At 47.1% G+C, this 14,726-nt stretch overlaps 1 protein-coding gene across 3 annotated transcripts in view; it reads right to left on the reverse strand.

The window, feature by feature from the left end:
* Positions 1-14,726, reverse strand: part of LOC119976123 (H-2 class I histocompatibility antigen, Q9 alpha chain-like) — a 69,011-nt gene that overhangs the window by 31,026 nt on the left and 23,259 nt on the right. For all 3 annotated transcript variants that reach the window (XM_038816301.1, XM_038816302.1, XM_038816303.1), the window contains exons 2-3: positions 12,920-13,180; positions 12,411-12,683 (exon numbers count right to left, since the gene is read on the reverse strand). In XM_038816301.1, the coding sequence (XP_038672229.1) occupies positions 12,411-12,683; positions 12,920-13,180 (534 nt within the window). The remainder of the gene's footprint in view (positions 1-12,410; positions 12,684-12,919; positions 13,181-14,726) is intronic.

Below are 14,726 nucleotides of genomic sequence, written 5' to 3' on the forward strand. Positions count from 1 at the left end.
AGGGAGTATTTACTGGTCAAAGGTTACTTTTCCAATTTTCCTGAAGTGGCACAGTTATCCAGCTCAGCTCATCAGCCAGGTGTGTCATCACACATACTAAAGCTATCTTTGCTCATCGTGGCATTCCACAGGTTGTCTGAGGGACAATGACCTATGCTTCAGTTGTCAGGAATAAGACCATAAGACCATAAGACATAGGAGTGGAAGTAAGGCCATTCGGCCCATCGAGTCCACTCTGCCATTCAATCATGGCTGATGGGCATTTCAACTCCACCTACCAGCATTCTCCCCGTAGCCCTTAATTCCTCGCGACATCAAGAATTTATCTATCTCTGCCTTGAAGCCATTTAGCGTCCCGGCCTCCACTGCACTCCGCGGCAATGAATTCCACAGGCCCACCACTCTCTGGCTGAAGAAATGTCTCCGCATTTCTGTTCTGAATTTACCCCCTCTAATTCTAAGGCTGTGCCCACGGGTCCTCGTCTCCTCGCCTAACGGAAACAGTTTATTTGCGTCCACCCTTTCTAAGCCATGTATTATCTTTTAAGTTTCTATTAGATCTCCCTTTAACCTTCTAAACTCCAATGAATACAATCCCAGGATCCTCAGCCGTTCCTCATATGTTAGACCCGCCATTCCAGGGATCATCCGTGTGAATCTCCGCTGGACACGCTCCAGTGCCAGTATGTCCTTCCTGAGATGTGGGGCCCAAAACTGGACACAGTACTCCAAATGGGGCCTAACCAGAGCCTTATAAAGGCTCAGTAGCACATCGCTGCTTTTATATTCCAACCCTCTTGAGATAAATGACAACATTGCATTCGCTTTCTTAATCACGGATTCAACCTGCATGTTTACCTTTAGGGAATCCTCGACTAGCACTCCCAGATCCCTTTGTACTTTGGCATTATGAATTTTCTCACCGTTTAGAAAGTAGTCTATGCTTGGATTCTTTTTTCCAAAGTGCAAGACCTCACATTTTCTCACGTTGAATTGCATCAGCCATTTCCTGCACCACTCTCCCAAACTGTCTAGATCCTTCTGCAGCCTCCCCACTTCCTCAGCACTACCTGCCTGACCACCTAACTTCGTATCATCGGCAAACTTCGCTAGCATGCCCCCAGTCCCTTCATCCAGATCATTAATATATATGGTGAACAGCTGCGGCCCCAACACTGAACCCTGTGGGACACCGCTGGTCACCGGCTGCCATTCCGAAAAAGAACCTTTTATCCCAACTCTCTGCCTTCTGTCAGACAGCCAATCCTCAACCCATGCCAGTCGCTCACCTCGAACACCATGGGCCCTCACCTTACTCAGCAGCCTCCTGTGTGGCACCTTATCAAAGGCCTTTTGGAAATCCAGATAGACCACATCCACTGGGTTTTCCTGGTCTAACCTACTTGTCACCTCCTCAAAGAATTCTAACAGGTTCGTCAGGCACGACCTCCCCTTACTAAATCCATGTTGACTTGTTCTAATCCGACCCTGCTCTTCCAAGAATTTAGAAATCTCATCCTTAACGATCGATTCTAGAATTTTACCAACAACCGAGGTTAGGCTAATTGGCCTATAATTTTCCATCTTTTGTCTTGATCCTTTCTTGAACAAGGGGGTTACAACAGCGATCTTCCAATCGTCCGGGACTTTCCCTGACTCCAGTGATTTTTGAAAGATCTCAACCAACGCTTCCGCTATTTCTTCAGCCACCTCCCTCAGAACTCTAGGATGTAGCCCATCGGAGCAAGGAGATTTGTCAATTTTAAGACCTTTTAGCTTTTTTAGCACCATCTCTTTTGTAATGGCAACCATACTCAACTCAGCCCCCTGACCCTTTATAGTTTTTGGGATATTACTCATGTCTTCAACTGTGAAGACAGACGCAAAGTACTTATTAAGTTCTCCAGCCATTTCCTTGTCTCCCATCACTAGCCTTCCAGAATCAGTTTGAATTGGCCCAATGTCTACTTTGGCCTGTCGTTTGTTTCTTACGTATTGAAAGAAACTTTTACTATCATTTCTTATATTACTGGCTAGCCTGCCTTCATATTTGATCCTCTCCTTCCTTATTTGTCTCTTTGTTAACCTCTGTTTGTTTTTGTAGCCTTCCCAATCTTCTGATTTCCCAGTGCTTTTGGCCACTTTATAGGATCTCTCTTTTTCTTTGATACATTTCCTGACCTCCTTTGTCAGCCATGGCTGTCTAATCCCTCCCCGGATAATCTTTCTTTTCTTGGGGATGAACCTCTGTACAGTGTCCTCAATTATGCATACAAACTCCTGCCATTTTTGCTCTACTGTCTTCCCCACTAGTGTCTGCTTCCAATCGATTTTCGCCAGTTCCTCTCTCATGCCCTCGTAATTACCTTTATTTAACTGTAACACCATTACATCCGATTTTGCCTTCTCTCTTTCAAACTGCAGACTGAACTCAACCATATTATGATCGCTGCTTCCTAAGTGTTCCCTTACTTTAAGATCTTTTATAAAGTCTGGTTCATTACATAGCACTAGGTCCAGAATAGCCTACTCCCTTGTGGGCTCCATGACAAGCTGTTCCAAAAAGCCATCTTGTAAGCATTCCATGAATTCCTTTTCTTTGGATCCACTGGCTACGTTATTTACCCAATCCACCTGCATATTGAAGTCCCCCATGATCACCGTTACCTTGCCTTTCTGACATGCCTTTTCTATTTCCGGTACATGTTGCACCCCTGGTCCTGACCACTGTTAGGAGGTCTGTACATAACTCCCATTATGGTTTTTTTGCCTTTGTAGTTCCTCAATTCTACCCACACAGACTCCACATCATCCGACCCTATGTCGTTTAGTGCCATAGATTTAATTTTGTTCTTAACTAACAAGGCAACCCCACCCCCTCGGCCCACCTCCCTGTCTTTTCGATAGGTTGTATATCCTTGGATGTTTAACAGCCAGTCCTGAACCCCCTGCAGCCATGTCTCTGTGATGCTTACCACATCATAATCATTCACGATGATCTGTGCCATTAGTTCGTCTACTTTGTTACAAATGCTACGAGCATTCAGGTAAAGTGCCTTAATGCTAACTTTCTTATCATTACAGATATTGGAAGTCCTAAGATGTCCAAAGTTATCCTTCTTTTTGTTGCATTCCTAGTCTGCCTCAAGCTTAAATCCACCTGCCTACATGTTATCCTCCTGCGTATCTTGCCATTTAACTCCCTGCTCCCTGTCGCTTTCACTTTCCCTTCCCCCCAACTCAGAAGTTTAAAGTCCTACTGACCACCCTATTTATCCTCTTCGCTAGAACACTGGTTCCAGATCGGTTCAGGTGGAGACCGTCCCAACGGTACAGATCCCCCCGGTTCCAAAACTGATGCCAATGTCCCATGAAGTGGAATCCCTCTTTCCCACACCAATCCCTTAGCCACGTGTTTACTTCCCTAATTTTCTTATCCCTATGCCAATTGGCACGTGGCTCGGGTAGTAATCCGGAGATTATGACCCTTGAGGACCTGTATTTCAATTTTCTTCCTAGTGCTTGATAGTCCCCGAACAGGTCCTCCACCCTAGCTTTACCTATGTTGTTAGTCCCAACGTGGACCACAACAACTGGATCTACCCCTCCCGCTCCAATATCCTTTCAAGCCGGTCAAAGATGTCCCGCACCCTGGCACCGGGCAGGCAACACACCATGCGAGACTCCCGATCCGGCTTGCATAGGATACTATCTGTCCCCCTAATTATAGAATCCCCTATAACAACTACTTGTCTTTTTACTCCCCCCTCTTGAATGGCCTTCTGCACCATGGTACCGTGGTCAGCGGGCTCATCCTGTCCAGAGCCCTTTTCCTCATCCATACAGGGAGCAAGAGTCTCATACCTGTTGGACAAGGTCAAGGGCTGAGGCTCCTGCACTCCTGAACTCAGGTTCCCCCTGCCTGCCTCACTTACAGTCACACTCTGAAGTCCCTGATCACTTACTGAATGTGAATTACTTAATCTCCCAGGTGTGACTGCCTCCTGAAACAAAGTGTCCAGGTAACTCTCCCCCTCCCGGATGTGCCGCAGTGTTTGAAGCTCAGATTCCAGATCATCAACTCTGAGCCGGAGTTCTTCCAGCAACCAACACTTGCTGCAGATGTGGTCATTGCCATTCACAAGGGGAACAGCCAGCTCCCACATCATACAGCTACAGCACATCACCTGCCCAGCCATCTCTGATTAGTTAATTACTTTATTACTTTGTATAAATTTCAGTTAAAAAAAAGCTTGGATACCTCTGCTATAGTCTTTTCCAACCTAGTTCTGGTTAACAAATAAGAAAAAGGAAAATAATAATGTAATAAGGCACTCACCTGCTCACCCCAATGGGTCTTATTATTAGGTTAGAGGAGGAGGGCGGGTGGGAGACACTACACGTGTAGTGTCTCGGGTTTCCTCTCCACCAGAATTTATTGACTAGGGAGGGGTAAACTTTCCCAGAAGTCCGCGGGACAAACTTCCTGTTTCCTGCAAAGGTAAGTAATTTAAACTTACAACTCACCTCCCGATAGGCTCAGCACCTGCCGGTATCCAATGGCTGGCCGCTGCTCCTGCAATGAAATTTACAAATCTACTCACCAGCTGATGTGTCCCAGCTCCCGCAGAAATCCAACTGACGGCAACGCCTGCAAAGGTAAGTAATTTAAACTTACAACTCACCTCCCGATAGGCTCAGCACCTGCCGGTATCCAATGGAAAGAATTTGTGCAGAAGTACATCTTCAAGCATGTCACATTCAGTCATTTACAGCCACAGTCAAATGGAAAAGCAGAGAAAGGTGTGCAGATAGTAAAACAATTACTTAAAAATCAATGGACTGCCAGGATGATCCAAGTCTGGCATTGCTCAGTTATCGAGCATCACCTTTGAGCAATGGTTTGTCACCATCACAACTATTGATGAACAGGAAGATCAGAACAACGTTACCATGCCATTCAAATAAAAAAACAAGTCACCAAGATGCAAAATCAACTGCAATCTCTAAAGAAGAAGCAGAAGATGTACTGTGACAGGTCAGCCAGAGCTCTAAAACCTTTCAAGCACAATGATCCAGTAAGGGTGGAGGATCCTGATGGCTGGTCAAAGTGTGCAAAAGTGATACAGAAGACAGGTCCGTGTTCCTTCACAGTCATCACAGAACAAAGACAGGTACTCGGGAGAAACAGAAGAGCTTTGTTAAAAATTCAGCAACCTGTAACTTCACTGTCAGCAGAGAATGTTAAAAATTCAGCAACCTGTAACTTCACTGTCAGCAGAGAATGTATGTGAAAGCTTCTGTCCATCTCAACCAGAAAAGAAAAATCAAACGTCCAATCTGAAGATACACTCACAGTAATGTAGTTATACCAGAGACAGCTTCAGAACCACAAGAATGTCAAGCAGATTCGTCGGATCAACTAAAACTCTGAAGGTGAACGAAGCATCAAATGAAGCCTGACAGACTGAATCTGTAGTTGACAATGTAATTGTAAATAATCCGAATTGTTATGCTATGCATATCATATGTACGATAATTGATTGAAATGATGTGTATTATTATATTTTGTTAACATCTGAAGGAAAGGGGATGTAATGAAATGCATAAGCAATTCTATATGTTAGACCTCCAACCAGTAGGTGACAGTAGAGTTACACCATGTAACACTGCAGCCTCGGGGAGTCTGAGTGAGGAGTCGTCGAGGATAGTTGTGTTTAACATTAGCCCTTCTATTCTAGTTGTTAACTGTTTACAGTTGGATACAAAATTGGCTTGATGACAAAAGACTGGAGTTTTTCAGCTGGAGGCCTGTGACAAGTGGAGTGCCTCAGGGATCAGTGCTGGGTCCACTTTTATTTGTTATTTATATTAATGATTTGGATAGGAATTTAGTAAATTAGTAAATGACATGGTTAGTAAGTTTGCAAATGACACCAAGATTGGACAGTGAAGAAGGTTATCATGGATTGCAACAGGATCTTGATGAATTGAGCCAGTGAGCCAATGAATGGCAGGTGGAGTTTAATTTAGATAAATGGGCGGTAATGCATTTTGGTAGATCGAATCGGGGCAGTGTAGCCATCTGGGATGGCCATGTCCAATTATAAAATGGACACTTTGCAAAGAATGCAGGGAATTTGCAGGGAAAATGGACAATACTGAGAAAGCAAGCAGGTGCAAGGTTTGTCTGTTGATTGGAGCTGTAGCTCCCAGACAAGACTGATACTGCAAAGCCATTAACATACTAATGAGCCATCTCCGGGGTCAAAAGAGTAACATTTAGTTAAACGATACTAAGGCAGACACCCTGGCGCCAGAGGAGACTAGAACAAAGCAGGTCAACGGCCACCTAGGACACGCCCAGCAATCAGGGCACCCACCCCTTTATTGGAGGAAATCAATACCGATGATCAAGATACGGTCCAATTAATTGGGACCAAGTTCAAGGCCCGCCCAAAAGCACGCAAAGCCCCTTTTGGGTGTAAGAAGAAGCCCCCAAAAGAGAATCTCTCTCTTGGCCTTGGCTCTCAGCGACGAGAGGCCTGCCTAGCAGCTGCACCAGAACAAGTAAGTCCAAAGCCAAGGCACGCTATGTGGCAGACGGTTCTAGCTACTATTCCATACCAGCTCAACCCCAGCAGCCTCAGAACCGGACAACGGCCATTGTTCCTCTGACTGAGTGGGTGCCCGAAGGATGAACACTGAAACCCGAGATAGTTAACCCCATGACAGTTAACAATACCCCGACCTGGTGTGATAAGTTTATCACCTGGTATTCACTATCGTATGTAGTAGAAGCGCCCTTAGTACTGGCGATACTTTGCAGTGTCGTGCAGACACTTAGAATCAGGAAATGGCGAAGGAGAGCCTACCACTCTCACACCCCGGTACACATGTTTATGTCACCTATCTTCGGACTTCACCAAACCCCCGAACCCCTCGACATGAATTAAAGTGCATCCGTTTTTCTTTGTGTTTTGTTCAATAAAGAAATGTGCTTGACTGCCAAGCCAGTGAAATTTGTGTGCTGCTATTTGTACACAGTAAGAAGTCTTACAACACCAGGTTAAAGTCCAACAGGTTTGTTTCAAACACGAGCTTTCGGAGCACGGCTCCTTCTTCAGGTGAATGGAAAGGCTTGTTCCAGAAATGTTTATATAGACACAGTCAGAGATGCCCCGGAATGCGAGCACCTGCAGGCAATCAAATCATCAAAGATGCAGAGAGAGAGGTAACTCCAGGTTAAAGAGGTGTGAATTGTCCCAAGCCAGTTCAGTCGGTAGGCCTCTGCAAGTCCAGGCTTGTTGGTGGGGGCCGAATGTAATGCGACATGAATCCCAGATCCCGGTTGAGTCCGCATTCATGCGTGCGGAACTTAGCTATAAGTTTTTGCTCAGCAATTTTGCGTTGTCGCGTCTCCTGAAGGCCTCCTTGTAGAATGCTGACCCGGAGATCAGAGGCTGAATGTCCTTGACTGCTGAAGTGTTCCCCAACTGGAAGGGAACAGTCCTGCCTGTTGATAGTCGCACGATGCCCGTTTATTCGTTGTCGCAGTGTCTGCATGGTCTCGCCAATGTACCACGCTTCGGGACATCCTTTCCTGCAGCGTATGAGGTAGACTACATTGGTCGAGTCGCACGAGTATGCGCCGCGTACCTGGTGAGTGGTGTTTCCACGTGTAATGGTGGTGTCCATGTCGATGATCTGGCATGTCTTGCAGAGATTACCCTGGCAGGGTTTTGTGGTGTTGTGGTTGCTGTTCTGAAGGCTGGGTAATTTGCTGCAAACAATGGTTTGTTTGAGGTTGCGCAGTTGTTTGAAGGCCAGTAGTGGGGGTGTGGGGATGACCTTGGCAAGATGTCCATCCTCGCTGATGATGTGTTGGAGGCTGCGAAGAAGATGTCGTAGTTTCTCCGCCCCAGGAAAGTACTGGACGACGAAGGGTACTCTGTCAGTGGTGTCCCGTGTTTGTCTTCTGAGGAGGTCGGTGCGGTTTTTTGCTGTGGCGCGGTGGAACTGTCGATCAATGAGTCGAGCGCCATATCCCGTTCGTACGAGGGCATCTTTCAGCATCTGTAGGTGTCTGTTGCGCTCCTCCTTGTCTGAGCAGATCCTGTGTATACGGAGGGCTTGTCCATAGGGGATGGCTTCTTTAATGTGTTTCGGGTGAAAGCTGGAGAAGTGGAGCATCGTGAGATTATCTGTGGGCTTGCGGTAAAGCGAGGTGCTGAGGTGACCGTCCTTGATGGAGACGAGTGTGTCCAAGAATGGAACTGAATTTGGAGAATAGTCCATGGTGAGTTTGATGGTGGGATGGAACTTATTGATGTCATCGTGTAGTCGTTTCAGTGATGTCTCGCCGTGGGTCCAAAGGAAAAAAATGTCAACCGATGCTATACACCAGATACATCGATGACATTTTTTTCCTTTGGACCCACGGCGAGACATCACTGAAACGACTACACGATGACATCAATAAGTTCCATCCCACCATCAAACTCACCATGGACTATTCTCCAAATTCAGTTCCATTCTTGGACACACTCGTCTCCATCAAGGACGGTCACCTCAGCACCTCGCTTTACCGCAAGCCCACAGATAATCTCACGATGCTCCACTTCTCCAGCTTTCACCCGAAACACATTAAAGAAGCCATCCCCTATGGACAAGCCCTCCGTATACACAGGATCTGCTCAGACAAGGAGGAGCGCAACAGACACCTACAGATGCTGAAAGATGCCCTCGTACGAACGGGATATGGCGCTCGACTCATTGATCGACAGTTCCACCGCGCCACAGCAAAAAACCGCACCGACCTCCTCAGAAGACAAACACGGGACACCACTGACAGAGTACCCTTCGTCGTCCAGTACTTTCCTGGGGCGGAGAAACTACGACATCTTCTTCGCAGCCTCCAACACATCATCAGCGAGGATGGACATCTTGCCAAGGTCATCCCCACACCCCCACTACTGGCCTTCAAACAACCGCGCAACCTCAAACAAACCATTGTTTGCAGCAAATTACCCAGCCTTCAGAACAGCAACCACAACACCACAAAACCCTGCCAGGGTAATCTCTGCAAGACATGCCAGATCATCGACATGGACACCACCATTACACGTGGAAACACCACTCACCAGGTACGCGGCGCATACTCGTGCGACTCGACCAATGTAGTCTACCTCATACGCTGCAGGAAAGGATGTCCCGAAGCGTGGTACATTGGCGAGACCATGCAGACACTGCGACAACGAATAAACGGGCATCGTGCGACTATCAACAGGCAGGACTGTTCCCTTCCAGTTGGGGAACACTTCAGCAGTCAAGGACATTCAGCCTCTGATCTCCGGGTCAGCATTCTACAAGGAGGCCTTCAGGAGACGCGACAACGCAAAATTGCTGAGCAAAAACTTATAGCTAAGTTCCGCACGCATGAATGCGGACTCAACCGGGATCTGGGATTCATGTCGCATTACATTCGGCCCCCACCAACAAGCCTGGACTTGCAGAGGCCTACCGACTGAACTGGCTTGGGACAATTCACACCTCTTTAACCTGGAGTTACCTCTCTCTCTGCATCTTTGATGATTTGATTGCCTGCAGGTGCTCGCATTCCGGGGCATCTCTGACTGTGTCTATATAAACATTTCTGGAACAAGCCTTTCCATTCACCTGAAGAAGGAGCCGTGCTCCGAAAGCTCGTGTTTGAAACAAACCTGTTGGACTTTAACCTGGTGTTGTAAGACTTCTTACTGTGCTCACCCCAGTCCAACGCCGGCATCTCCACATCATGGCTATTTGTACAGTTTAAGATGTTATAGATTATTTTTGGATTGTTCGTTTGAGGATAGTTTATTGAGGATAGTTAGAGGTTCCAGTTTTTTAAATTTTGTAATGCATGCCTGAATATCATAGCGCTCCGTAGAGTTTTATAATAATGTATGTATAATGATTTTAGGTAAAACTGTGTTTCATAGCATAGGGCAGTGTAGAGCCTGCTTATGGATGCCCCACTTGGTCAGAGAATGAAGTCGACGTGGTAATGTGATGCTTCACGCTTCGCGTGAAGATCACAAGGAGGGAGTGTAGCCATCTGGGATGGTCATGTCCCGATTACAAAATGTCAAAAGTCCAAAGTCAATGCACGCTACAAGACATACGCTCCTAGCTACTATTCCGTACCAGCTCGACCCCAGCAGCCTCAGAACCGGACAACGACCATTTTTCCTCTGACTGAGTGGGTGCCTGAAGCTAAGTATAGGCTTTAGTAGTAGTGATAGTTTAGTTGGTAGAGTTTTGCGCATGAGTATATTTGACTGTGTATGTGAATAAATGAGCATTGATTTTGAACAAACTAACTGGTATCGAATCGTTGATCAGTATTGGGTTTTGAACCTTGTGGCGGTATCGAAAGATACCTGGCAACTCTTGAGCAAACGTAATTAGAATTAAGGAAGGCAACCATAATTAACTGCCATAAACAGAGCCAATTAAAGAGAGAACACAACAAGCAACAGGCAGGACTTACTCCGTTAATGTTGGGGAGTTATAGACCAAAGTGATCTAGGGGTATAGGTTCATAGCTCCTTGAAGGTGGGGTCACAGGTGGACAGGGTGATGAAGGTGGTGTTCAGCATACTTGGTTTCATTGGTCAGAACATTGAATACAGGAGTTGGGATGTCTTGTTGAAGTTGTACAGGCCACACTGGAATACTGTGTAGAGTTCTGGTCACCCCATTATAAAATGGATATTATTAAACTAGAAAAAGGGCAGAAAAGATTTACTGGGATGCTACAGGGACTTGGTGGTTTGAGTTATAAGGAGCTGGATAGACTGGGACTTTTTCCCCTGGAGCGTAGGATGATCTTATAGAGGTCTATAAAATAATGAGGGGCATAGGTAAGAGAGATAGTCAACCCATTCCCCACAGGTGGTAGAGTCTAAAACTGGAGGACACAGGTTTTAAGGTGAGAGGGAAGAGATACAAAAGGGTCCAGAGGGGCAATCTTTTCACAAGAGAGAGTGTCTGGAATGAGCTGCCAGAGGCAGTAGCAGAGGCGGGTACAATTTTGTCTTTTAAAAAGTGTTTAGACAGTGACATGGGAACGCTGGGTATAGAGGGATGCGAACAATTGGGACTCGCTTAGTGGTAAAAACTGGGCAGCATGGACAAGTTGGGCCGAAAGGCCAGTTTTCATGCTGTATTATTAGTAGTTCATTAGTAGTATTAGTATTGTTTTCTACCGACATTATCGTAATTTAATTAATCTTAACTATTCACAAAGTCGATGTTCTTTGGTCCACTGACTCAATCACTGCAACACACTCGAACACCACACACACACTCACCAGGTTTCAGTCCTCTTTCACTCTCTCTCTCTCTCTCACTCACTCACTACGTTTCAGGCCTCCCTCTCTCTCTCTGTCTCTCTCACTCACCGGGTTTCAGGCCTCTCGCTCTCTCACTCACCAGGTTTCAGGCCTCTTTCACTCTCTCTGTCTCTCTCACACACCGGGTTTCAGGCCTCTCTCTCTCACACACTCACCCACCAGGTTTCAGGCCTCTCTCTCCCTCTCTCACACTCACCGGGTTTCAGGCCTCTCTCTCTCTCTCACTCACCAGGTTTCAGGCCTCTCTCTCTCTGTGTCTCACTCACTAGGTTTCAGGCCTCTTTCGCTCTCTCTCTCTGTCTCTCTCACTCACCGGGTTTCAGGCCCCTCTCTCTCTCTCACTCACCGGGTTTCAGGCCTCTCTCTCTCTGTGTCTCACTCACTAGGTTTCAGGCCTCTTTCTCTCTCTCTCTCTCACTCACCGGGCTTCAGGCCTCTCTCACTCTCTCACTCACCGGGTTTCAGGCCTCTCACTCTCTCTCTCACTCACCGGGTTTCATGCCTCTCTCACTCTCTCTCTCACTCACCGGGTTTCAGGCCTCTCTCTCACACTCACCAGGTTTCAGGCCTCTTTCACTCTCTGTCTCTCTCACTCACCGGGTTTCAGGCCTCTCTCTCACACTCACTCACCGGGTATCAGGCCTCTCTCTCTCTCTCACACTCACTCACCGGGTATCAGGCCTCTCTCTCTCTCTCTCACTCTCCAGGTTTCAGGCCTCTTTCACTCTCTATCTCTCTCCGTCTGTCTCTCACTCACCGGGTTTCAGGCCTCTTTCGCGCTCTCTCTCTCTGTCTGTCTCATTCACCGGGTTTCAGGCCTCTCTCTCTCTCTCTCTCTGTCTCACCGGGTTTCAGGCCTCTCCCTCTCTCTCTCTCTGTCTCTCTCACTCACCGGGTTTCAGGCCTCCCTCTCTCTGTCTCTCTCACTCACCAGGTTTCAGGCCTCTTTCACTCTCTCTCTCTGTCTCTCTCACTCACCAGGTTTCAAGCCTCTCTCTCTCTCTCACTCACCGGGTTTCAGCTTCCTCTTCCCCTGCTCCAGGTATGTTTTCAGCCACTGGACACAGGTTCCCTCCAGGTAACGCTTCTTCCCTTGGTTGAAGCCAGGGTCCCGATCCCACTTGATCTTGGTGACCAGTGTCCAGGGTACTGCTGCAACCCACACCATGCTCTCGGTATCGAAGCCAATGCTGTCCCGTCCGTCCCAGCCATGCTGATGGAAGCCCCGGACACTGCTGTCCTCCCCCAGCTCACAGCCATACAGGACCTGGAGGACGTGGATTCCTGACAATCCAACACACACAGCCAGTCAGTGAGCATCCCCATCAGGGAACAACAATTGCAATTTCTCCAGCTCTATCCCTCTAAAATGTCTTTTCTAATATTGAATGGTGATGTTCAGTTAACACTCTGCTTCCCAGGAAAGGGGACCACCCTGCACCAGCTCCCACACTCCCAGCTTTCCATAATTCCTAGCTCTGACACCCCCCGGTGAGGGGGGAGAGTAAGTGAGGACTCACCGCTGGTCTGGTTAGTCCGCTCCATGGCTGTCTTAATATTGGTTTTCTGAACCTGCTCAGCGCTCCGCAGGATTCTTTGCTGTCGCTCCCAGTAATCGGGTCCCTCGCTCTCCTCCATCCATCGTTGCCGAGGAAGCAGCTTCTTCTCATGGCTGTCATAATAGTGAACCTCAACACCGTCAACATGGGCAACAACAAAAAACTCTGGCAGCTCGGGTACCCCGGTGATAGCAGTGTACATGACAAGCCAAGAGTGAGGAACTGCAAACAGAGTGAAACAACAGTCAAACATAAACCCCAACACAGCTCCAGTAAACAAACCCCAACACATCACAACAGAGAGCCCCGGTAAATAAAACCCAACACAGCACAGAGCTCCTGTAAATAAACCCCAAACCAACACAGAGCCCCTGTAAATAAACCCCAAAACAACACAACACAGAGCCCCTGTAAATAAACCCCAACACAACACTGAGCCCCTGTAAATAAACCCCAACACAGAGCCCCTGTAAATAAACCCCAAAACAACACAACACTGAGCCCCTGTAAATAAACCCCAACACAGAGCCCCTGTAAATAAACCCCAAAACAACACAACACAGAGCCCCTGTAAATAAACCCCAACACAACACTGAGCCCCTGTAAATAAACCCCAACACAGAGCCCCTGTAAATAAACCCCAAAACAACACAACACAGAGCCCCTGTAAATAAACCCCAACACAACACAGAGTCCCTGTAAATAAACCCCAACACAACACAGAGCCCCAGTAAATAAACCCCAAAACAACACAACACAGAGCCCCTGTAAATAAACCCCAACACAGAGCCCCTGTAAATAAACCCCAACACAACACAGAGCCCCTGTAAATAAACCCCAACACAACACAGAGCCCCTGTAAATAAACCCCAACACAACACATAGCCCCTGTAAATAAACCCCAACACAACACAGAGCCCCTGTAAATAAACCCCAACACAACACAGAGCCCCTGTAAATAAACCCCAACACAACACAGAGCCCCTGTAAATAAACCCGAACACAACACAAACCCCTGTAAATAAACCCCAGCACAACACAGAGCCCCTGTAAATAATCCCGAACACAACACAAACCCCTGTAAATAAACCCCAACACAACACAGAGCCCCTGTAAATAAACGCCAACACAACACAGGGCCCCTGTAAATAAACGCCAACACAACACAGGGCCCCTTTAAATAAACCCCAACACAACACAGAGCCCCTGTAAATAAACGCCAACACAACACAGGGCCCCTGTAAATAAACGCCAACACAACACAGGGCCCCTTTAAATAAACCCCAACACAACACAACACAGAGCCTCTGTAAATAAACCCCAACACAACACAACACAGAGCCCCTGTAAATAATCCCCAACACAACACAGAGCCTCTGTAAATAAACCCCAACACAACACAGAGCCTCTGTAAATAAACCCCAACACAACACAACACAGAGCCCCTGTAAATAAACCCCAACACAACACAGAGCCTCTGTAAATAAACCCCAACACAACACAGAGGCCCTGTAAATAAACCCCAACACAACACAGAGCCCCTGTAAATAAACCCCAACACAGAGCCCCTGTAAATAAACCCCAACACAACACAGAGCCCCTGTAAATAAACCCCAACACAATACAGAGCCCCTGTAAATAAACCCCAACACAACACAGAGCCCCTGTAAATAAACCTCAACACAACACAGAGCCCCTGTAAATAAACCCCAACACAACACAGAGCCCCTGTAAATAAACCCCAACACAACACAGAGCCCCTGTAAAT

Source organism: Scyliorhinus canicula, chromosome 13 (assembly GCF_902713615.1).
Source record: "Scyliorhinus canicula chromosome 13, sScyCan1.1, whole genome shotgun sequence".
Taxonomy (NCBI): Eukaryota; Metazoa; Chordata; class Chondrichthyes; order Carcharhiniformes; family Scyliorhinidae; genus Scyliorhinus; species Scyliorhinus canicula.